The sequence below is a fragment of the Pituophis catenifer genome, unplaced genomic scaffold (assembly GCF_029215685.1).
Source record: "Pituophis catenifer annectens isolate HBS135680 unplaced genomic scaffold, rPitCat1.0.hap2 SCAF_2, whole genome shotgun sequence".
NCBI classification, from domain to species: domain Eukaryota; kingdom Metazoa; phylum Chordata; class Lepidosauria; order Squamata; family Colubridae; genus Pituophis; species Pituophis catenifer.
In genome coordinates this window covers 139,174,688-139,198,644 of record NW_027256882.1, presented here as the reverse complement: position 1 = coordinate 139,198,644, position 23,957 = coordinate 139,174,688, and the positions used below count along the sequence as shown (strand labels likewise).

Below are 23,957 nucleotides of genomic sequence, written 5' to 3'. Positions count from 1 at the left end.
ATATACAGTAATTAGATAACTAAGATTTATATCATAATGCTTTTAGCTCTCAGTAAGAGTGGGCAGATGTGTGAAATGTGAGATGTTCTGCTTTGGAATATAGGTATATGATGTTTATATACTTTAAGTATATGATGTTCTGCTTTGGAATCAGTCTTGCCAATTATCTGCACATATATAGGATACCTATTGGACTATCAGTTGCTTCGGTTCATTTAATAATATTGAAAAGAGTAGGATCGCTCTTGGCCTCTGCTCTTAAAAAACATGCATCTTCAGAGATCATGAAGATGAACCTTCTCCATCACTTCCCAACTGCTCTGAAATAGCATTCCTCCCAATAGTATGTTGGCACCAGCCTTATTGTTATTTGGAACCATTAAAATATGGCTTTTTCAGAGACCTTTGGAATAGATTGTCGATGAAAAGGAACCTCAGTCTAAAGAATGGATGTTATGGCTCTTCTTTGGGGCATTATTGCTTTTTCTATTGGTTATGATTTTTATTTCGGTGTACTTTTTTCTGCTGAAAGCCACTTTGAGCCTTGCTGGACTGAACAATATATAATCTATAGCAAATCAGCAAACAAACATCATATCAAATTTTCAAAGACAAACATTAAATCCCTCCTGCTTTCATAAGCAACTAAGTAAACCTCCAGGAACAGATTTAATATCAAACTCATTTTTAGCGGGACCCTTGTAGAACCTTCAAGAAAGGAAAAAAGACGAATTATTTAGCATTATCATAATCCTTATAACTTCATATGTTTAACAGTCAGCGATGTGTGAACCCATCCCAAGAAGAACCCAAATTTTACAAGTCACAGTAAATGAGTTTACATATCATATTTATAAAAACAAGGTCCATAGCTTGTTGTTACCCATCATACTTTCAACGTTGAACTTTGCAACATATTGCTGAAATAAATGAAACTCACAGAAGTAAACAAAAGTAAACAAAACCAAACCTCATTTTTAAAAAAGAATACCCAAATTTTCCATAAATTATACTAATCACAAGACACTAAAAACAATTGATGAACACAGCCTGAAGTATGATTAAAATATGAAATTTTATCAATTTATCCCTAATGTACAGAGACATAGAACATAAAACTTCACATTATACAACACACAGAAATGACAACACCTAGTACAAATTAACATCTACATAAACTGTATTTGATAAATTATATTTGATAAATTGTATTTGAAGGGCTGCCACAGTGTCAATTTATTCTCTAAAGCACTAAGGACAGGAGAAGAAATAATGGATGGAAGCTTATCAAAGAGAGATCCAACACAGAAATAAGGAAAAATTTCCTGTTAATGGGAACAATTTAATTGACCAGTGGAATAGCTTGCCCCCAGCAGTTGTGGGTATTCCATCACTGGAGGTTTTTAAGAAGAGATTGGATGGCCATTTGTCCGGAATGGTATTAGGTCTCCTACTTGAGAAGGGGCTTGGACTGGAAGACTTCCAAAATTCCTTCCAACGCCGTTATTCTGTAATTCTCTATTTATCTGTTTCTATAGTATGAGAACGTTCTTGAAGCAAGTATTCCTTTGATTCAATTATCTGGATTTCTCCAACTTCTTTGAGATTCCAACAAATTAATCAGAGACTGCTGAGAGTTGGGAATCCATGTTTCTATCCAGTTGCTATCCATGGAATTCTCCCAAGTTCTCTCCTTTGTTTTAAACAAAACAAACCTTTTCTATCTCCAGCAGAGCAAAGGGCATGCTATTTAACTCTGTGTGCATGGCAGAGAGCCACCTCTAACTCATGAGAACATGAACTGTGCGCCAGCTGCAAACTGCGTTCAGAAGACTGTCGTGAAAAAAAGGCTATAGAGAACTCTCCCAATGACCAGGTAGATTGTACTGGAGCAAAACAGTCATGAACTTTTGATTCTGTAAGGTTGCAAAGCTATTAATCAAAATTACAATATAAATCCATATTAGCACAGGAACAAAATACTGAGTCATTAGAGCAGGCATCCTCAAACTACGGCCCATGGGACAGATCCGGCCTGCCAAAGCCATTAATCCAGCCCGTGTGGGACCACGAGGTCACACATCGCCCACATCGCCACACCCACCTGCCGGCCCCCACCTTTTGGCCACAGGAAGGGCTTAGGTTTGGGCCGGCAGAGTGCTTCTGGGGTGTGGGGGGAGGCCAAAAAAGGGGCGGGCGGAGGCCCCGGAAAGTGTCCACGTGCCCTGTTTTTGGCTGTCAGAGTGCTTCTGGGGGGTGCAGGGGAAGCCAAAAACGGGCCGCGCCTTGTGCCAGCAGAGGAAAGAACTCTTTCCTCGGCTGGCAAAAAAGATTTGCCAGGGACTTCGGTCCACTGTCGCTCCATGGGGGGGTCGAACCGAAGGGTTCCAACAGGAGAGCCTGCGCCTGCTGCGTAATTACACCGCGTGATGCTAAGTGGAGGCAGCTTTGGTGAAGCGGGAGTGGGGGGGGCTGGGTTTCAGCTGTCACAACCATCTCCTAACTGTTTCTTCACGGATCGGGGGGGGACTTTTGCTTGCTCGGAAGGTCAATTTTCTCTGGCAACGGTAAGGCAATTTTGAATTTGGGAGAGATTTGGGACTTGGAATGAGAATCAGTCAGGAATCAGGTGAACCTCCCTTCTTTCTGTGGATCTGCGCAACGTGGGATTCTTTGAATACCCCCACCCCCATTTCCGCTTCTCTCCTCGCACTGCTTCACAGCTCCAGTGAATGGGCTGGCAGTTCCCCAGATAGGGCTGCCCAGAGGGTGACGAACCTGGAGCAAAAGTAGAAGAAAAAAAGGCTGCGCCGCGCAGAGAAAATGTCAGCGCGCAGACGCCGTTATCTTCTGGGGCTTCCGGGGTTTTTGCGCTTCCTGATCTCCCATGTGGGACAGGTAGAAATGAGGCCTTCTTGCACTTTTATGACCAATGGACTCCAACTCTCAGAATTCTCAGGGCTATGAAAAAATTAGGGCTGAAGTCAAACCGGGGGGGGGGGGATATAACAAGAAACATTCCGTCACAATGTTCAAATGCACAATAATCCACTTGTAACAGCTGAATTTCTTCACTCTTTTTTTTGGGGGGGGGCTGTTCCGCCCTGCTGCCCCCTCAAATCTCTCATTATGACTATAGGAGCCATTGGGGTAGCGCTACCTGTGGATGCAAATTCAAATTCAAATATCCCCCCCTCCCAGCTTCAGGAAGTCCTGGAGGCGGATTCCAAGGAGGATGAAAGAAGTTGGGACACACACATCTCCCTCCCCTTCCCTCCATTAGATAAAATGTACTTTCACTCATAAACTCATCCTTCATTCCAGAGTTATCCAGATCGGAGATGTGGAGTTAGTTAAATGGGGGCGGGATGGGGGGTGTTCAAAGAATCTCACGTTGCACAGATCCACAGAAAGGAGGGAGGTTCACCTGATTCCTGATTGATTCTCATTCCAAGCCCGAAATCTCTCCCAAACTCAAATTGCCTTACCGTTGTCAGAGAAAATTGACCTTCCGAACAAGCAAAGATTCCCCCCTTGATCCATGAAGAAACAGTCAGGAGATGTTTGTGACAGCTGAACCTCTCCCCCCCCCCCCACCACTCCCAGTTTGAGCAAAGCTGCCTCCACGAAGCATCGTGCGCTGTCTGGGAAGGGGCATTACTCGCGCTGGGACAACCAGAGGTGAGCCCAGCCCCACTGCCCCTGGCGGCTCCTTCTGCAGGTAGATTTTTTTATTTTTTGTTTTTGACATCTCCCCCCGCTTAAATCTACTGTATTTTCTTTGCGGAATTTAGCTACCACACATAGATATCAGTCCTGGCGGTGACCGATGAGGCAGCCTGCCCCTGGAGAGGGAGGCAGAAAGGGCATGCAATGGAATAGAAATAGGAGAGAATGAAATGGGAATAGGAATAGGATGGGATGGAATAACAATAGCAATAGCAATAGGATAAAGTGGGAATGGGAATGGGGATGGAATGGAAATGGAAAGGAATGGAATGGAATGGAATGGAATGGAATGGAATTCAATGAGGTATCCCATTGCATTGCCAGGATTGAAGGGGATCCTGCAGAAGATGCCCCAGGAGAGAGACAGATAGATAGGTAGATATAGAAATGAGAGAGAGAGAAAGAGAGGGGGGGGGCTTGTTGATTGTAAGCTTCGTGGGGCTGAGAAGAATTGCTGCAAAATTGAGTATTCTGAAGTGGACCACTAAACAACTTAAAAAACGATCTAGTAAAAACAGAACAACAACATGTTTGTTGCAAACATGCAAACAAACATTTTTGCAAACAAAAATGCAAAAATGCAAACAAAAGCAAATAAAACACTCACAGGAGCAAAACAAATGAAAGTTTCATGTGTGTGTATTGTTTAATGGACTGCTAAATTGGCAAAATGGACTGCTAAATTGGCCACGCCCACCCAGTCATATGGCCACCTAGCCATGCCCACCCAGTCACAAGGCCCCCCAACAGTCTGAGGGATTGTGAATTGGCCCCCTGTTTAAAAATTTGAGGACCCCTGCATTAGAGCTATTTTACCCTTTTCATGATGACCCTGTATGACTGCTCCATTTTTGTTTCTGTCCTGATAAAGAACGGCACATGTTCTCCTCTTTCTTCCTCTCCTAATGTCACCAACTATTTCCCTGAACCTGTAATGGTGTGGCAATTGAGGCAGAACTATCTCACAGTTTTCTTCATTTTTGGGGCAAGGGAGATATCTTAGGTATGAACATTCAAGTCCATGATCATTCGAATATGGAATGTAACATCTTTGCACATGGCAGATAAGACTTTTAAGTTAAACCATGCAAATACAAATGACTTTTCACAGGGTTGTTGTTGTTGGTTGTTTTTTTTTTTTTTTTTTTTTTTGAAAACTGTAGAGCTGGAGACTGACATAATGGGATTCTAACCTGGATCCTGGGAAAGTAAAGAAACCCCTCATTTCTCATTTGTTTCTGGTTCATCTCCTGCGCTTGAAATGTTAAATTGATTCTGGATTGGAATCTAATATAGATATTTATTGTAATTTTTGCTGACATAGCTTAAGAGACTACTGTCTGTATTAATGTATAAATATTTATACCTATCAATTCCGTTTTGGTATAAAAACATTATGTATTGTGCAGAAAAGAAGTAGGAAACGGTAAGACTAAGAAAAAGAAAATAAAAAATACAGATGAAACTAGTTTCTACTGACAACATCTATTATACTTCTCAATACCTTTCTATCCATATCTCACATTCTTACTTCCATCACATGCTTACACTACTGCATGTACATGCAGTAGTGTAAAACTTGCACCTCTTTCTTTCTGGGGCTCACATCATGTGACGAAATATGCAATTGTCAGCAATAGAACTGTGGCTTTCCAGGGAAGAGGTATCACATTCCAGAGGGGGGCCCAAGCAAGAGATTGCATAGTCCTGAACTGGATGGAAAGAGAGGAAGAGATTCAGGGTAGCCACACTTTAGAACAGGGGTGTCAAACTTGTGGCGTCACATTGTCGTCATGTGATGTATCACAACTTTTTTCCCCTTCGCTAAACCAAGGATGGGCATGGCCAGCATGTGACGCATCCAGCCAGCGGGCTGCAAGTTTGACATCCCTGCTCTAGAACCTCCCAGATTATAACTATTAGGTTAGAAGACTACAGCTTTAGTCTGATGAGATTCAATTAGGCATGAGCAAATAAAGGACTGAAGTTGATTGGATTTCACTGTTGTCTTTACCTTAAGCCTGACACATCAACTTCATTCAACCAGGGCTTGATTAGACTTCCCCTTCCTCACCATCAAGTCATTCCTACCTTATAGATTTATTTTGCATATTGAACTACACTTTAGTTCTCCCAATGCTACCAAATGATCTTATATATTTCTTCTGTAGTGATCACTCAGTTTTATATTCAATCCACATTCATTCAACATCCACTCATATTTCACTTATTTTTTCTTATTTTACCACCCACACTTCTAAAACACTATTCCTACTGCATTCCATTTATCTTTTTCTTCTGACATGCCCAATTCTCACTTCCATATAACAAAGTAGGCAAAAACATACTCTTATACACAGTTATTTTCACTTATTTCAACAAACATTCAGTCCTCATAACAAACCATACACTACCTACTGCCTTTCTCCCACAAACTGCATGTCTTGAAATGTTTCCATCCGCTTTCCCCTCATTAATAAACATTCTACCAAGGTACACATATTCATCTGCTTGCTTTACTTTTTCAGCATTTTCCAATTGTTCACTCCATTTTCCATGTTAAACATAATTACTTTAGTTTCTGATGCATTAATTTTCAGATCTGTATTCTCACTGCATTACACAGTCTATCTAATACCGCCTGGAAATCATTTGGATTCTCAATCAACAACACAACCTTGTTGTAAAGGGAATGAGGGGGAAATATATTCAGACTTGCAAGATTCTGTTTCTATAACCTTATAAAAAGTAGCATTAGGCTGTATGACAGGTTTCCTAGGTGGGTCCACCTTGAAGGGCTAATAACTATCTGCATACTAAAGTAACATAAAAACACTAAGGCTGACCAATATAGTTTCAGTATAACCAAAAGCATTTCTTATGCATTTATCCATCAATACATTAAATAGCCAAATGAATACCACATATCCTTGTCTTATTCCCTATTCATTGCTGAAACATTCACTAGGCATTCCATATTCATCACATTTAGCAATCACTTCATATTTTTCCAAAGACAAGAGAAATATATGCTTTTGCTAAATAAAAAAATGAAAAATAAACTTTCCCAATGACTTGCTAAAAGCAAAACTCTGAACATCCAGCATAAAGTCCCAGTGCGCGTTCCAGTCCACTTTTATTTCTTGTTATCTCTATTATCCTTTCAATCCAAATGCTGCCAAGCACTTTTCCAGGTATGCTTAAGCAAAATAATCTTTCTCTTTAATATAGAGGAATGATAATGGCTGCTTGTTCTCCTTTAATATAATTTTTAGCTTTGAGAAATGATGGGCAAACTCTGAAATATTTGTTCCTGCAACTAAAATGTATCCTAAAATATATCTAAAATGTAGCCACTACTAGACAAAGAGGCAGAATATTAGCAGAGCATACTCAAGAATGCCAACTAACAATCAGAAGACAAGATGAAAATTTTACAATACATGTACAGACTCAACTATAGTTTCAATTAGGAATCCCAAAGGTGCTTTTTCAAGAGGCAACTGGACTTTCTGTTTTTTTCTTTGAAGACGTTTTGCTTCTCATTTAAGAAGCTTCAGCTCTGAGCCAAAGAAGCTTCTTGTATGAGACGTGAAATGTCCTCAAAGAAAAAACAGAAAGTCCAGTTGCCTCTTGCCTCTTGCAAAAACACCTTTGGGACAACCATGACCTGGATAACTGAGAATCTCCATAGACTTTCAACTGGGAAATGGTGAGCATCCAAGACCAAGCTAAATCCAAAATGGTAAGGAATTCCTGAAAGCTCAGCACTCAGACAAATCAGCCATCAGCTAACCCATAGAGATACACAACCTTTACATACCATTCAAAAGAGATAATAAAATAAAAACAAAAAGCAAAGAAAAAGACCAGAACACTTTCTCAACAGCAATCAACACCAGAATTAACATCAAAAAGTAAAGCAAGCAGTAAACAATGCCGCAAATCAAGGAACTACCAACTCAGGCAGACAAGCAGTAAACAAGAGCCCAATCAAAGAACTGTCAAAGAGAAAACAACATTCCCACCAGCAGAGGAAGCTACTGTACATAAACTGAAAGCAAATCCCACTCCTTTCAGGCACTGAAGATGTTATTTAGTTTGGTAGCAAAGCGCTTGCAAACAAACAACCAAGCTCAGAGAGCACTAATGACGCCACAAAATGCATCCTTATATAAATCTCTGGAGTTAATTGGTCCCAAAGTAAAGTCTTATCCCATTAGAAGAGGAAAAGAGGGGATTGTATTTTGGCTATACAGGTAGTCCTCGACTTACACAAGTTCGATTACTGACCATTCAACGTTACAACGGCACTGAAAAGAGTGACTTATGACCAATTTTCACACTTATGACTGCTGTAGCATCTCTATGGTCATGTGATGAAAATTCAGATGCTTGGCAACTGACTCATATTTATGATGGTTGCGGTGTCCCAGGATCATGTGATCTCCTTTTGTGACCTTCTGAAAAGCAAAGTCAATGGGGAAGCCAGATTCACTTAACAACTGCTTGACTAATTTAACAACTACAGTGATTCACTTAACAACTGTGGCAAGAAAGGTTGTAAAATGGGGCAAACTCATTTAACAAATGTTTCACTTAGCAACAGAAATGTTGGGCTCAATTGTGGTTGTAAGGTTGAGGACTACTTGTATCCACAGCCTGACATCTCTACCCTCACTTCAGGGTCAAGAAACAAAGTACTCATTCCTTTAATTCTGCTCTCAAAATTACTGACTTATAGTTCATTTTCTCTATTTTGTCAAAACTTAAGAGTAGGTGAGGAAAAATAAATTTGGCTGTGAAACTGATTTGCTGTTTATAAAGTACTATACCTGCTGCCTTATAACCCCTTTGATTATAAGAAAATTTTCTTTATTTTAAGTAGCTACTTAGTGTGAGTAAACGGAGATGTTATATTTTCAGAAATATTGGTAGTTCTGAATCCCATCTTCAATTCAAGAGAAACTTCTTATATTCAGGTACAAACAGGACACACTGAGCTTTCATTGCCTCACTATTTTGTTAACAATGTTTTCTGAAAGTATCTGAAATGTTTGCACGCCACTGCTTGCCATGAACTTTTTATTTATGATCAGGGTATTGTTGAGCCTTATGCAGAGCTTTGAAATATTAATTGGGATTCTGTTAAATCAAGAAAAAAATCGTGAAATTCCTTCTCAGTGATTAGAAAAAGTAATTGTAATGGAATAACAAAAAGATGCTTTCACTTTTTTGTCTTTAGGGAGAAAAAAATCATCATAGAATACAAATACAGCTGAATTGGCAGTTAACATTTATAGAACACTGACTTGGCATTTCTGCACTTAAATGTCCCAAAAGGACATTATTCATGCCGAGGAAGACTTCTTCCTAATTGAGGTATTTCCAGTGAGATTTAAAGACTTAAGAAACACTCTCAACCAGCACTGAGGAGGAAGAGCTGCTTTCCATAGCGCAGATACTATATTCAAGCTCATATGTTTGAATTCATACCCATAATATAAAATGGAATGAATCATAGCTTTTATTTATCCTTGCAAATTTTGACTGGAAAGCTAATCAGCTAGTTCTCATTATTATAAATTTGGGTGATAATGTAGGCCTTGTCTTCAAATGCAATCTATCTAATACTTTCCCTCTCTTTGTTCCCCTTCCCAAAAAAATCTGAAGAGAAGGCAATCAAAGCTACTTCTGTACCTTGCCAAGAAAACAGCATGTCTGCATTTCTGTAGGTCATCGAGAGTTGAATAAAACTTGAAAATGACTTGCTACCAATAAAGACCTAGAAAACAGACAACAAATCCTGAACTGCACAGAACGCTATGGCAGCTTAGTTCACTGGTTAGTGAATATTAGAAGAGGAAGCAACATCTAATCATATGCTTCACATTACGACTGTTATAGACAACAATCTAGTAACTCAAACCTATTAGTCATCAAGAACAGAAAATACAATTCAAAATAACATCAAATAGAGATAGATAGGTAGGTAGGTAGGTAGGTAGGTAGGTAGGTAGGTAGATAGATAGATAGATAGATAGATAGATAGATAGATAGATGATAGATAGATAGATTTTCCTATATTTCTAAATAGTAGTGATTTGATTCTTTTAGTATTCAGATTATATTTACCCAGGTAAGTATTCCACGATATTAACTCTGACAGATTCAAATTTTTAATATCCGCTATTTATTCAAGCAAATGTCTGATCAATTGTCCATGTCATTAAGCCTACTGGGGAAAAAAATGGCATTTCTCTATTTAAAATATAGTTCCAAGATCAAAATCTATGTTCATTAAACATACATACATATGTTTAATGTATGTTTATCTACAGATTTTAATGTTGATGTTATGTATTTGTAAACTTGAAATGCTAGTAGTTTAATCCTTACTACATTGTAAAATAGTAAATGCTGTATGTCTTTTATCAGGCTGAATAACATCTCCTATGAAAAATAAAAAGATAACAGATTTGAAAACCACATGTCTTAGCCAGTGAATCCTCAGAAATACTTGTAAAGCTCTGGAAGAAAGTTATTACACCTTGATAAAAAATTGCCAAAAGGTCTTTCCAGCTCATACATTTTCAGAGCCTTTGTTATATGGGACAAAATAGTAATTCTATGTAGCAAGGGCCATAAATTTAGAAGTATCATTATAGCTAGATCGAGATATGATGTTCCATCTATTTCAGTAGGCAGAATATTGGAATGTCTGCTGGTCAAAACCAAGGCAATGCCTAAATATTCACTGCTTGCTTGCTTACTTCTCTCTCTCCCTCTCCCCTCTCCCCCCACTCCCTCCCTCCAAGAAAAAGTCTTGCTAGGATTGCTCTTGGCTCCCCTCCATTTGTATAATGAGCTGCTGGATGCAATGCGCTTACGTCTATCCTCCACCTATCTGCATTGTACATTTAGAATAAATCCTGTAGAAACTGGCCAGATGTTTCAAGCTACTCTCTGAATGGAGACAGGAAGCCCGAGATGAAGGAAGAGGATAAATCCAATTGCATAACCATGTGAATGATGAACAATAGCCTTTTGAAAGTGGTCTTATGATCTGATCTATGGCCAGACATCTGAATCATGTCAATTGCTGGGAGATTTCTGAGCAAAAAAGGGACTTCCTGCAGTAAGAAAAGACACATAAATATCGGACCCACATACAGGTTGATACATTTCTATCCCAACTCTATGCATCTTTACATACAGGTAAGAGTGAGAGATAATGTCCTGCAACAGACTATGGCATGTTAATCAGGATAACTAGGTCACTGAATATTTTTGAGAGATTTGTGTGTTTGTGGGTGGGGGATAGGTAAATCAAGGATTGGAGGAAAAACATTCTAACTAATGACAGAATTACAGACGCATGCTGTTAAGAGGACTAAAGTGGGCCACTGACTCTTGTTGAACTATATCCCTATTCTATCTGGAGAGTATAGCTAATACTGACACACTGAACACATGCTTTGCTTCACAGATACAATGCAGTGAACCTGAACACCCAAGAGAGGTTGTCATTTCTTCACCATTACCACCAACACCACTACTACCAACCGCCACCACCATCACTTCCTATTTACACAAGGGATTGTTTTGTTAACAAGGCTTCCTGGTTCAGTACTCTCTGGATATGTCTATCCTGAAATAACCAAGTGCTCTAATTTCCATGCTGCATAATTTAGATCTCTTCATGATTCTTCCTAAATTTTATGGAGCACGGTTAAAACTACACACTCACCAGCTCTGCTCACACTGTGCCATCTTTTTCGTCCATAACATTTGCCTTTCTACATTGAAATGCCTATCAAATATCAGCAGTTTTCATGCTTTACTTTTATTTCAAAACGATTAACCTTCACAGCATGTACCCAAAAGTCTTAACGTTCACTGTACATACCTAAAACATATTTTCAAAATTAACTCAGAGAACGACATAATTAAAACATTTTTTAAGGATTTAAGATGACTAATGATCTTTAAAAAGAAGCCGGTTTGTGATTACCGCAGCAAACATGAAATTCAGGTTAAGCTCTCCGTTTTGCCTTAGAATTGCTGTGAGGTCTCCAGCAAGTTTTGCAACTTTATCTTTCATCAACAAATCTATGACTTTGCATTAGTTTCCAAGGTATCACAGCTTTTGTCTTCCTGTTGCCAAGATTAAAATGGCTACTGCTGGGAAGCAGCGCAAGAAAGATTTAGATTGAGATGCTTAGAAGCCACCCAAATGTCCTTCAGAAAGAATTATGGATGTGGAAATTCTTTGAAGTCTTTGAGTCTAAGTCAAACCTCAGACTAAGCCACCTTTCCATTCAGTTACAACTTTAATTCACAGCAAATAATTAAACCCGATGTTATGCTGGATAGAAGCAGAGAGACAAGCACTGGATACAAAGCAATCCTGACAGATGAAAAAGTGAGGATCACAATTAGAAGAAATAGAGAGAACCTTTAGAAAGGAGTGGTAATAAATACTGACTTTAGGAATATTCATTTTTGAAATTCTAGCCTACAGCTCTGCATTACCCTAGAAAGTAATACAATCTTTTGCATTCTAATTTCACAGGTTAAGAAATGAGCAGCCAGCAGCAAGATCATTTTGTGTGACAGCTGGAATGTCAAACTGCACTATGCTGCTAGTAACTATACCGCCAGTACAGTTTTGCAACAATTAAGAACATAGGATTTTGCCAGAGCTACAGTTAAAGTTACTTTACAGCACTATGATACATATACACACAAGGCTAGCACATTTCTATGAGCTGGAAAATAATTTGCGCCTATCTGCATAACTGGGTTATTTGCATGATTTCTACATTCCAGCTATGCAATGCAATAGTTTTTATTGGTTGGCTTGCTTCAATAAAATTAAAAAATGGCTTTGTTAATCAGAACTGTGTTCCAATATAATATGCTTAGCTGTTTGCTTTTAAAATGAAGTTTAACACACTGAACAACTTAAAAAAAGAACACATCTTAGACAAGAACACAACTTTCTCATTCTGCATTTGATTAAACGTATCAGAAAAGATTCAGTTTCACATGGCAGAAGGAAAAGGGCTTTGTTTGCTAGCCTCATTTGCAGCAATAAATTTAAGAAATCACACAATGTCCTCTTTTATTAACACCAAGGTACTTCTCAGTTCTGCAGAATTAAGGGTAACAAAAGCAAGTTTCTTCTTTGTACATTTTACAAAGCATTTAGATTAGTGACTGATAACTGACTACAAGAGAAAGTGGCAGGAATAGATCACTTGGAAGTCCTAAAGTGTAGTTTAAGTAACTAATAAAGATCTTTACCATTACTGTCTTAATTTCAGTTGAAAAGCTCTAAGAGTACACACTGATTTTATTAAATATTACAATTTAATTAACAGTTTTATTAGGTGTCTGTACCATTGAATGGCAAAACAGACTAAATTGGAATGGCAAGGCTTTTTCCAAATTAGTTTCGTATTTCCATGATTTGTTGCCAGTCATCTATTTTTTTTAATGAAACAGATTCTAAACAAGACAGAAAACATTAGATCTTCTTTTGCGATTTCCCACCAATCTATAAAATGAGCAATTCTCAGTCTCCTTCTTCATACAAGGTACTAAATCAGGGGTGCTTAAATCTGGACTGCGATGCCGGCCTGGAAATAGTACAGGACTGGCCCATGGTGTCTCTGGCAGCCAAAATGGGGTATGGGGGGGCATGTGTGGCCTCCCGTGCCCCATTTTCAGCCTGGACACCTTCCTGCAGCACCCTGCTCACCAAAACGGGGAGTGGGAGGGCCGCACGCATCTCTTGTCCCATTTTGGCTGGCAGGGTGCCACAGGAGGCGTCCATCCCGTCTCACCCCCCCTCCCACCGGCCTGCAAAGGAGAGCTACAATGCTGATCCAGCCCTCGAAGAAATCCAGTTTGACACCCCTGTAGTAAATCATATTTGAGGAGGACCGTCATACTTTGGAGGACCACCATATAAACCAAAACACAGCAGCTTAGCCCCTGAGGCAACAATGCCCATGTTTTCCCCACTGGGCATATATCTGCAAAATACATAATAGCATGAAGGCAATATTATTATTGTCTTAGTGAATGCTAGTTGTTATTGTATATTAAATAGGATAATTGTAATAAATATAATTGATTTAATCATATTTAAAATCTCATGAGAAGTGGCAATCTCCCAAGATTGCCACCATAGAAAACCTACTTATTTAAGCCACCACCACATCAGAGGCAACCTTTAGAATCCGGCTTGGACTGTATGTTTGTAACCATGGCTATATAATTTTCAAAAACAAAAACAAAAACAAAAACTCACCTCCAGTTCCTGCTCCCTCTGCAGGGCAAATTGTTTGAAAGACTTGACAATAAGGCCAGCATTTGAGCAATCATACACAAAAATGGAGGGGCTGCCCATCCACGTTTGTAGATCATATATGGATAACGGGATATATTGAGTGTAGTTCTGTGAAGGAAGAAATAAGTACATGTATAAGTACAATAAGCAAACAGTCAAAATACATATTTACCTAGGAATCAATATGGGATTTCTTTGTCACATTTTAATTGAAACCAACCTAATTGATACTTCTTGAAACAAGATGTAAAAAAATCCCTTCTTACATATTAAAGTTAGCTTGTTTGCACATGCGCACATTTGTGTGTGTGTGTGTGTGTGTGTGTGTGTGTGTGTGTGTGTGTGTCTATGTCGGTATCCATGTTGTGCGTAATGAAGATTATATATGAAAAAGGAGGGAGCAAGAAAAATTTAAAAATGCAAATGTTATGAAAAATCATCCATCCCTACTTTCACATATACATCCAATTACAGAAGCGCTCAAGAAAGAGCGACAATGTTCAGGATGTTCATACAGCTCCTTAGGTATTCTAAATAAAATAAAAATAAGTGGTGGCATCACCTGGACCGTCATGCTACTTCTGATACAGGAGGTAATAATGCAGTCATAATGGTTAGTAATTATAACTAGTCTAATTTTTCATATATTTTTCTAAAACCCACTAAATGAATTCCCAAATCAAATGTCCCTCTAGGAATATGTTACTGCCTCAATTATAGCAACATCCTCTTTCCAGATTGACAGTTTACCACAAGACTCATTAAACAATTATTGGGAAATCCATGTACAAATGTAGCCACGAGAGAATATTAAAGTAGCTCAACAGAAAGAACCTCATATAACAATGTATGCAGATGGCACAACAAGATTCCATTGAAACAAGTCCCATTCAAGTATGTTTTCTAAATATGCTCTCTCTATATGTATATAGATCCTTAGGCAATAAAAGAAACAATACTGAAATCACTTCTGATGCGAATATCACATGTTTCCAAGTTGCTTAACTTATCAGAGAATAGATATTTGTAATAAAGTACCAACTTTTAATGGTTCAAGCGTTAAACAAAAATATGTGCTTTATGCTTTAACTTGTTACAAATTATATGCCATAAAACTGAATATCTGAAAAGATAAAAACAGAGGAAGCAGGAAAAAGTAGCATCTTTGTCACATTATTCAGATTCTCCTTTCCGACTTAGTCCATTCTTTTTCTCTGACTCATGATTCCCCACCATTCACAACACACCACTGAAGACCAAAAGAATAATTCTGAGACTTTTAAAATCCCCCCTGAAAATGTATGATTTTAAAGAAAGTATAAAACATACAGGAAATAATTGAGAAAAGGAGAGGTTTGGAGAATGTCCATCCTTTCTTTCTAGAGTCCATTAATATCTCATTAGTCATATCCTTTTGTTTCTTATGTTGTGAAGGTGAATGGAGGTACTTCAAAACCTTCAAAGGGATGCCTGTAAGAGAGTATTAGACAGCTGCAACACTGATGAAGAGAGGAAAAATCATGTTATTTAATATTTCCCATTCCCTCTTTGAGATACTGCTGTTCCCTCTGCCAAGAAAGAGAGTTAGGAAGACAGGCAAAAAGAGAGGAAGAGGAAAGGAAAAGATACATACATCTACCATTCTTCTGTCATGGCCCTTTTAATGCTACCACAAACTAGGCACGCAGAAGAATATAACTGCAATTGCCTCCCCCACCCCACCCCATGCTAGATAAACAGAGGAAAAGCAGAAGATGATTACATGATAAATGATCCAAGGCATAATTTCACATGTAAAACTCAGTAAACACCCAGTAAAATTATATGCACGTATTATAACCATGAAGGAAGAAAGAAAATTTAAAAATTGGCCAATTGCAAGGAATGCCAGATACAACATCAAAAAAAAAAAAAAAAGAGGATATAGCTGTCAGAGTTCCAAGTAACACCCCCAACGAAAGAAGACTACGAGGCTAGAAGTTCCTCAAAGTTCCATTTTATTAGAGATGTCATATGGGCACATCTGGGAAAAACCAAATCTGAAAGCTTCCAGGTTTTCCCCACCCAAAAGAAAGTCCAAGTCCCTTCCCCTGCACCCACATGTCCATCACATGGTCCGATCAATGCACCATCCCATCTGGAGATGCCTTCCAGTCACGCCACTCCAAGTGCAGGCTGAATGTCCTTGACTCTCAGAGAAAGAAATGTTATTATGGCTAGATATCTCCACCACTCCATGCAATCCCCCCTCCCAGTCTCCCACAGCCCTAGGTGTGGCAGCCCTGAAGATCCAAAGAAAAAGATGGCCTCCAGGGCTATTAATGCAGGGGTATTCAGGATGGGAGTTCAACAGTGGTGAAGTGGTGAACATTTGAAGTCTCACCCTTTATCTATATACCTACACTGCATGTGACACACATGGAAAAGGTTTGGGGTTTTGATCATCCAGGTGCAACTGCCATTTTGGTGTTGCTGGCATCACCATACTATCACCCCCACCTCACAGATGACTCTGTGATGAATGGCTGGGATGAAAAAGTTGGAGAAATGGAAGAGGCTAGAATCACAAACACACACACACAAAAAAGTTTGGTAAACATAGTAATTTCAGAGGTAGAAATCAGATAGTCCTCATTTAATGACTGTTCAACAACTATACGGTCATAATGGCACTGAATGAGTCTTAAGAGTGTTCCTCGTAGTTGTGGCCATCTCAACGTCCCTGAAGTGATGTGATCACAATTCGGGCACTTGTCAACTGGTTTGTAATTATGGTAGTCACAGTATCCATGGTCACATGATTGCCATACACTGCCAACTTCTGACAAGCAAAATCAGTGAACCCGGCAAGAGGCCACAAATGACAATCACATGACATTATACTTAATGACCATGCAGGATTCGCTTAAAAATTTGCAGCCGGAACTGCAAAACTGGTCATCCTAAGTGAACACAATCGTATGATGTCGCACTTTACAACCTTGTTGTTTAGCAATGAAGTTGCCAGTCACAATTACCATCAACAAGAGAGGACTACCTGTAGTATAATTTTTCATAGTTGACACTTGTTTCATGATATATGAGTGTTGGTTATGTATGTAGACATTACCAAATGGTAAATATTACAATGACATAGATTTTATAGAACTAGGGTATTTTCACCCACAGACATTAAAGCACACGGTAAATTACTGGTACAAGTTGAACTAAAAAATTAAAGTAAATCTGGTAGCAAGATATGATCTCAAGAACATAAACTCAAAATATAAAATCAATGTAGGGAATATATTAATTATGCTTAACTTACACAGCAAATGAACCTGAGGGTCCATGGGAAGAAAGGAGAGACAGAAATGATCCATTTAGCTTCCAGAACAAGCTATCATGCTAGCCACGGAAAAAAGGAAGATGAAAGCCTGGGGCAACAGGGCAATGACTGAACATAGACTTACAATTTCAAGCTAAGGTTGCCAGGTGTCCACTATTTGAGCGGACAGTCCGCTTTTTTCACATTATGTTCACTATTTTTTTTCACAAAATAGTGGACATTTTTTTTATTCAAAAGCTTTATGATTGTATATTTTTTTAATATTTCTCAACGTTGTACTGAAATTAAAAGAATTATTCCTTAAACACAAAGAATTGATCAAAGCTGTGCAGTCAAATAAAAAATACACACGACAGCAAAGTAAAATGTAATTTAATATTTTCCATATTATTATAATATATTTGATGTTTTGAATTTTAAGTAAAGTTTTGAAGTGATTATTTTAATACGTGTTAAAATGTTTGTAAGAAAATATATAATTTAATTGTAATTTTTTTTTTAATTTTTTTACTACTTAACACCCACCCACCCCGCTTGTCCACTATTTTTTGGAAGCAGACCTGGCAACCCTATTTCAAGCAAGGACAAGGAAATGTATTTTAATCAAAAATAACAGAAATTAGAAGAATATAATAACAAAACTAGAATAAAAGATCTTTCTTATGATCAGAAAAATCACAAGCAAATTTTCATCTCGCATAGGAATACCCAAGGATAACTATGGAACAGGATAAATGAAACTAAATTAAAGTATTTACTTTATAAGGCAACCTAAAGTTGTTATAAAATTAGTAAAATATAATAAAATATAAAATCGAAAATATGCTGAAACCATTGACAAACAGGATTATTAAATAATTGAAACCTTTGCAGAATATATGTTCAAGATCCAGCAGCACTAAAAAAATATGATACCAAAGGCAATAGACCAGCTGTTAAATAAGAAAGTACCAGTCACAAATTAAATATCACCAACCCTTTAACTAACTTCAGCAACTTTAAAGTGCTAACATATCTGTAGCAACGATTATGGAACAAGATTTTTTTTGCCAAGAGACTGAAAGAGGTCAGTTACATACCTAAAGCAAAGAAGACTAATAGCCTGTTATTATCATTCAGCTGCCTGCAATTACTGCTAGTTCGAATCTCCCCAGGCTCAAGGTTGACTCAGCCTTCCATCCTTTCTAAGGTAGGTAAATTGAGGACCCAGTTTGTGGGGGCAATAAGCTGACTTTGTAAAAATATACAAAAGTATGAAGGCTATTGCTTAACGCATTGTAAGCCGCCCTGAGTCTCTGGAGAAGGGCGGCATATAAATCAAATTAAAAAAAAAAGAAAAGAAAAGAAACAAGATGTCAGAAAATGCAAAAACTGAATTATTGAATTTATTCTTTATGCAAGTTTTCCTAAGATCTTTCAAAGATAAATAATGTCCAAGCAAGAAATGCAGAACAAATGATCATGTTTTAGAAAAGACAGACAGACAGGAAATCAGATAAATAATATAAGATGGATAATGAAAAGTAGCAACAGGAAAAGGAAATATAGCAGTTTCACTAACTACTACAAAATCTTTGTGTATGGGGGTATGTGTGTCTTCCAGTTAGTGTTGAGTTATGGTGGCTGGACATTTTCTTGGCAAGATTTCTGTGTACATCATGCCATAATAACAATTTATTAAATTGATATGCCAGCCAATTCCCATTCATGGATATTTCAAGCATAGTAATAGTGGTAGAGGTAATAGTAATAATCATCTCTGCAGTATATAAGAAACTACTTCAAGAACTGCACTTGGAGAAACAGAGTGGTTTAGAATAAAAGACATAGCTATTCAATTTAACTAGCAACATAAAAATAATAGTACTGGAAGATTAACAATTTGAGATATGCAAGCGACACCATATTTTTATTAAAAAGATGTAGAAAAGTAAAGTAAAACTGGCAATTTAAAAAATCTGGGATAAAGTTGTGGTATTTAGACGTTACTTTAACTGCATAGTTAGTGAATCTACAACCGAAACTGAAGAAGTGAACTGTTTTCCTTCCTTTGGATTCAAGAATAATTATGGACTATGTTGAGGAGGTAAAGAGATTACGCTCAAGGAATAATGAATTTAGCCTAGATCAGTGATGGCTAACCTTTTTGCCGTCACGTGCCAAAAGCGGGGGGAGTGCAAGGGGGTCATGCCGCTTGTGCCCACACCCATAATTCAATGCACCCCACCCCCCCACGCATGCACGTGGGACCCCCCGTGCTCCCCCTGCTTTTGGCACATGATGGCCTGGTGGGCCCGGTAGGCCCGTTTTTTGCCCTCCCCAGTCTGCAGAGGCTTTCTAGGAGTCTGGGGAGGGCGAAAACGGCCTCCCCCCCCCGAGGCCCTCCGGAAGCCAGAAAAAGCCCATTTCCCGACTTCTGGTGGGCCCAGAAGGCCCGAAAATCAGCTGGTTGGCATGCACATGTGTGCTGGAGCTGAGCTAGGATAATGCTCGCATGCCCACAGATATGGCTCCGTGTGCGATCTGTGGCACACGTGCCATAGGTTCGCCATCACGGGCCTAGGTCATGAGAGAGACAGATATATCCATGAGAGAGAGATATAAAAAATAAAAAATGCAGAGAGAAAAAGAAGGTAAAGGGAAAAATATATATAAAAAAACAAAAAATATATATTAAAAAATTAACTTCCCCTCTATCAGCAAGTATAATTTCAATAATTTATCACTTTCTCTACCATTTCAATCAGAAATAACTTCATTCCATATCTTATCTTTTATCAATTAACAAATAATAAAACATTAGCATTCAATTTTAAACAGCAAAAGACCGTAGTTACCAGAATAATTACATTTTCTCTAATAATACAACAAAAAAATCTCTTCTTCCTATATCTTATCTTGTTATCTATAAAAAGATCTTTAAAGCCTTATTATTCCATCAATAAAAACTCCCTTAACAGCTACCAGAAACAATGTATTGAAAATCTTGATCTTTAATCCCTTCAAATAGTGTCCCATAAATTAATTTCCTATCATTTTCTCTTCATCTCTTCTCAGAAACTCCTTTGCAAGTTTAACACTTCCCTTCAATTTTAACATCATAGTTTATCACTTTCACTAAAAATACAACAAAAGATCTCTTTCCCATATCTTATCTATAAACAAAACTTAAAAACTTTATCATACAGTCCTGGTGAAGAAAAAAACATTAAAATTTACTACGAAATATTTCATATATTTTAAACTTGATCACATAAACAACTTTATATTCCTTCTCTTTTGGTTTTAATGTTTATTCCTAAATTTTAAATAGTGTTCCAAAAGCTGAGTTCTTTTCATTTTCCTTTTTCAAATTCCCGTTATCTTTTCTCAGGAACCCTTTTATAAATCCAAGATAAGAAATGAAATCTGCAATCTAAGTCACTCTTCTGATGTATTATTTGTGTGCTCCTTTTAGCTATTAAGGCATCAATCAGTTTCATTTGTAAGTCCTGTGTAACATCTATGTCCATATCATTCTTGTAGTCTGTTATTTTTAAAACTATGTTCAAAACAATCTGATTATAGCACTTAGGAGTAGCACTTAGACTTATACACCGCTTCACAATGGTTTATAGCCCTCTCTAAGTGATTTACAGAGTCAGCATATTGCCCCCAACAATCTGGGTCCTCATTTTACCAACCTCAGAAGGATGGAAGGCTGAGTCAACCTTGAGCTGGTGAGAATTGTACTGCCGAACTGATGCAACAATTATCAGTTGTATCCTCTTCTATCTCCTGTTTTAAACCCATTTTTATAGTATAAGAAAATCTTATTTATTCTTCACATTGAGTAAGACGCATTTCTCAAATTATGCCATCTAGATCCCTGTGGAGGCACAAATCTGACATACATAAAGCAGCTGAAAGCTGGCTTTCTTGATTGAAACAAATCAGAATAAAATAATACACCCTCATGGTTTATTCCTTTTAATCTAAGTATCAGAATATATTATGCTTAATCTATCATAAAATATAGCACTATAGAAAATGACAGGCCTGTAGATTTGTATAGATCTATTGAAAATTCACATGCTTTCCACTGAAGAATAAAGTCATAATTTTGCAGCTTTTCTAATCAAGAACTGCAATTCTATAGCTGTGTGGAAGGTCACAAGCATGCCACTATCACCAAGGGCATCTCGAGAACATTCAACTGCATGCCAATCTAATTGCTAGTGATAGCAGAGGCAGTGGATTTCAATCTACGACCCAGGAGGAACACTGACATCAATGCACTTTTCTACAATTATTGGTTGCTTTAGTACAAAACAGTAACATCTTAGATACTATGCTATTGCCAATTGTTTGGAGGCAGAAAGCAAGTCCAATTTAAATACATTTTAATATATATAAATATGTATGCGTTAGCATATGGATATAAAAAAATCCAGAACCTTATGGTATTTTACAGACTAACCAATTTATTATAGCATATGGTCCATGGACTAAAGTATCATTATGAATTAGACTCTATCACATGAAACATATGGGACAGTAGATTTATTAGTATCTAAGGTACCAAATTTTTGTCTTTCATTTATGTTTTTGTGCAAGATTCGAATACTGTATGCATATAAAATTGCCTTTTCTTTTTTCTTTTTTTTTACTTCTGCAGAAACACAAGTATAACGTTAACAATCACTGGTGCCTTAAATAAGGTTTTTAGAATCCAAAATAGCTTCCTTTGATTTAAGAATAAATCAAGTTTAAACAATAATTAATATGGTGGTCAAGAGAGCCACCAGCACTATAACCAGAGGTCACCGAATCAGAATCAAATATCGCCTTGGAGATATTCTAATGCAGCCCCTACCTTGGCAGGAATCTTGATATTATCCCCAAAAAGTAGCTGCCCATTTAAAAAAAAAAAAACTCCAGTGATGGAGTATCTACATGTCCAAGATGCAGGTTGCTTCATTTTTTTACCACTGAACTGCATGCTTTTGAATAAGGTCCAATCAGGGGTGAAATGCTCCTGGTTCGGACCGGCTCGGGCGAGTAGGTAGTGATGGCGGCGGGCAGTTCGGAGAACCGGTAGCAAAAGTCCCTGCCCCCATTCCCCATGCCGAGCTGAGCCGCGCGATCATCAGAGCCTTTTTTTTCTTTTAAATGGCTCTGACCAGCCAAGCTCTGACCATCCCAGCTGAGTTGCCTGCTAATCAGGCAACTCAGTTTGGATCGCCAGAGCCATGTAAAAGAAAAAAAACTTTTTCCTTTTAAATCGCTCTGCCTGCTAATCGGTAGCAAAAATCCCTCCCCTTCCCCCCCTCATCTTGCTTACTTTAGCTGCTGGTCGCAACGCCTTGCTGTAATCCCTGCAATCGATTGCATCAGCAAGCAACTGAATCTCCCTGCCTGCAATCAAGCAGGCAGGGAGTTGTGGACTTCAACTCCCAGAATTCCTCAGCCAGCAAAGCAAAGCTGTCTGAGGAATTCTTGGAGTTGAAGTCTACAAGTCTTAAAGTTGCCAAGGTTGGAGACCCCTGTTCAATTGGGTAAGTTTTTTTCCCCTTTGGGAGCTTTAAAAAAATAATTAATTGGGGTTTTTTTTAGTTGTTCTTTTTTTAGACCTAGCCATTTAAAGTTTAGGAAGTTTTAAATTTAGCTACTTTTATATAAAAATAAAAATAAATTAAAATAAAATAATATTTGTGCAGCTTTCTGAGATTTAGTGTGTTTCTGTAGTGTTTCACTCTAACTACACAATCACACAAAATCTCACAAAGCTGTATGTGGAATTTTGTGTGTGTAAAGTGTGAAAGTTGGTTTTTTGGGCTTTTTGTGGCTGTGTGCGGTTCCTGCTTGTTGCACGGGCCATTTTGGGTCTAGCACAGCTGCTTTTATATTGTGGGTGAGCAGTTGTGTTGTGTTGTGTTTTGTAGGTTAAAAAAGGGCAAAAAAGTGACATTGACTTGGCCACGCCCACCTTACCACCAAGCCCCACCCACTAATTAAGCCACGCCCACAGAACCGGTAGCAAAAAATTTTAGATTTCACCCCTGGTTCCAATAGTCAAGTCCATCCAAAACCCTTTGAACTTTGATTGAAATAAGACTCTTTATTAATTCAGTAGTATTGAAGCAGATGAAGAGCTCTTCCATATACTATCATGCAAGGCAGAGCATGCTTTTTCAAATTACCTCACACTGATAGAAGCAAAGTGCTTCTTTGATGCATTTCTCCATTACGATTTGCCTTCTGATGGGCAAGGGCTTCCAAAATGCAGTGAAAAAAACTCTCTGCCCTCTATTAGATATACGGCATCAATGTGAAAACTCAAACTGCAACTTTGCATCCTTTGACGGCAAAAAAGTTTGACGGCAAAAAAGGATAGGAAAATTTCAGATGCAAGGTAGTGAGTAGAGAAGTAAAATTTCCAATAATGTTGAAGCCACATTGGGGATCGGAAGGGATTGAAAATTTTGAGAAGAATTGAAACATGCACATTTTTATGGCATGTTTTGTCCAGTCAAAGTCATCCTGCACTTTATAAAACAT

At 38.0% G+C, this 23,957-nt stretch overlaps 1 protein-coding gene across 2 annotated transcripts in view; it reads right to left on the bottom strand.

Moving 5' to 3' along the window:
• RPTOR (regulatory associated protein of MTOR complex 1) overlaps positions 1–23,957 on the bottom strand; it is a 423,325-nt gene that overhangs the window by 243,122 nt on the left and 156,246 nt on the right. For both annotated transcript variants that reach the window (XM_070937688.1, XM_070937689.1), the window contains exon 5: positions 14,051–14,197. In XM_070937688.1, coding sequence (XP_070793789.1) covers positions 14,051–14,197 — 147 coding nt within the window. The remainder of the gene's footprint in view (positions 1–14,050; positions 14,198–23,957) is intronic.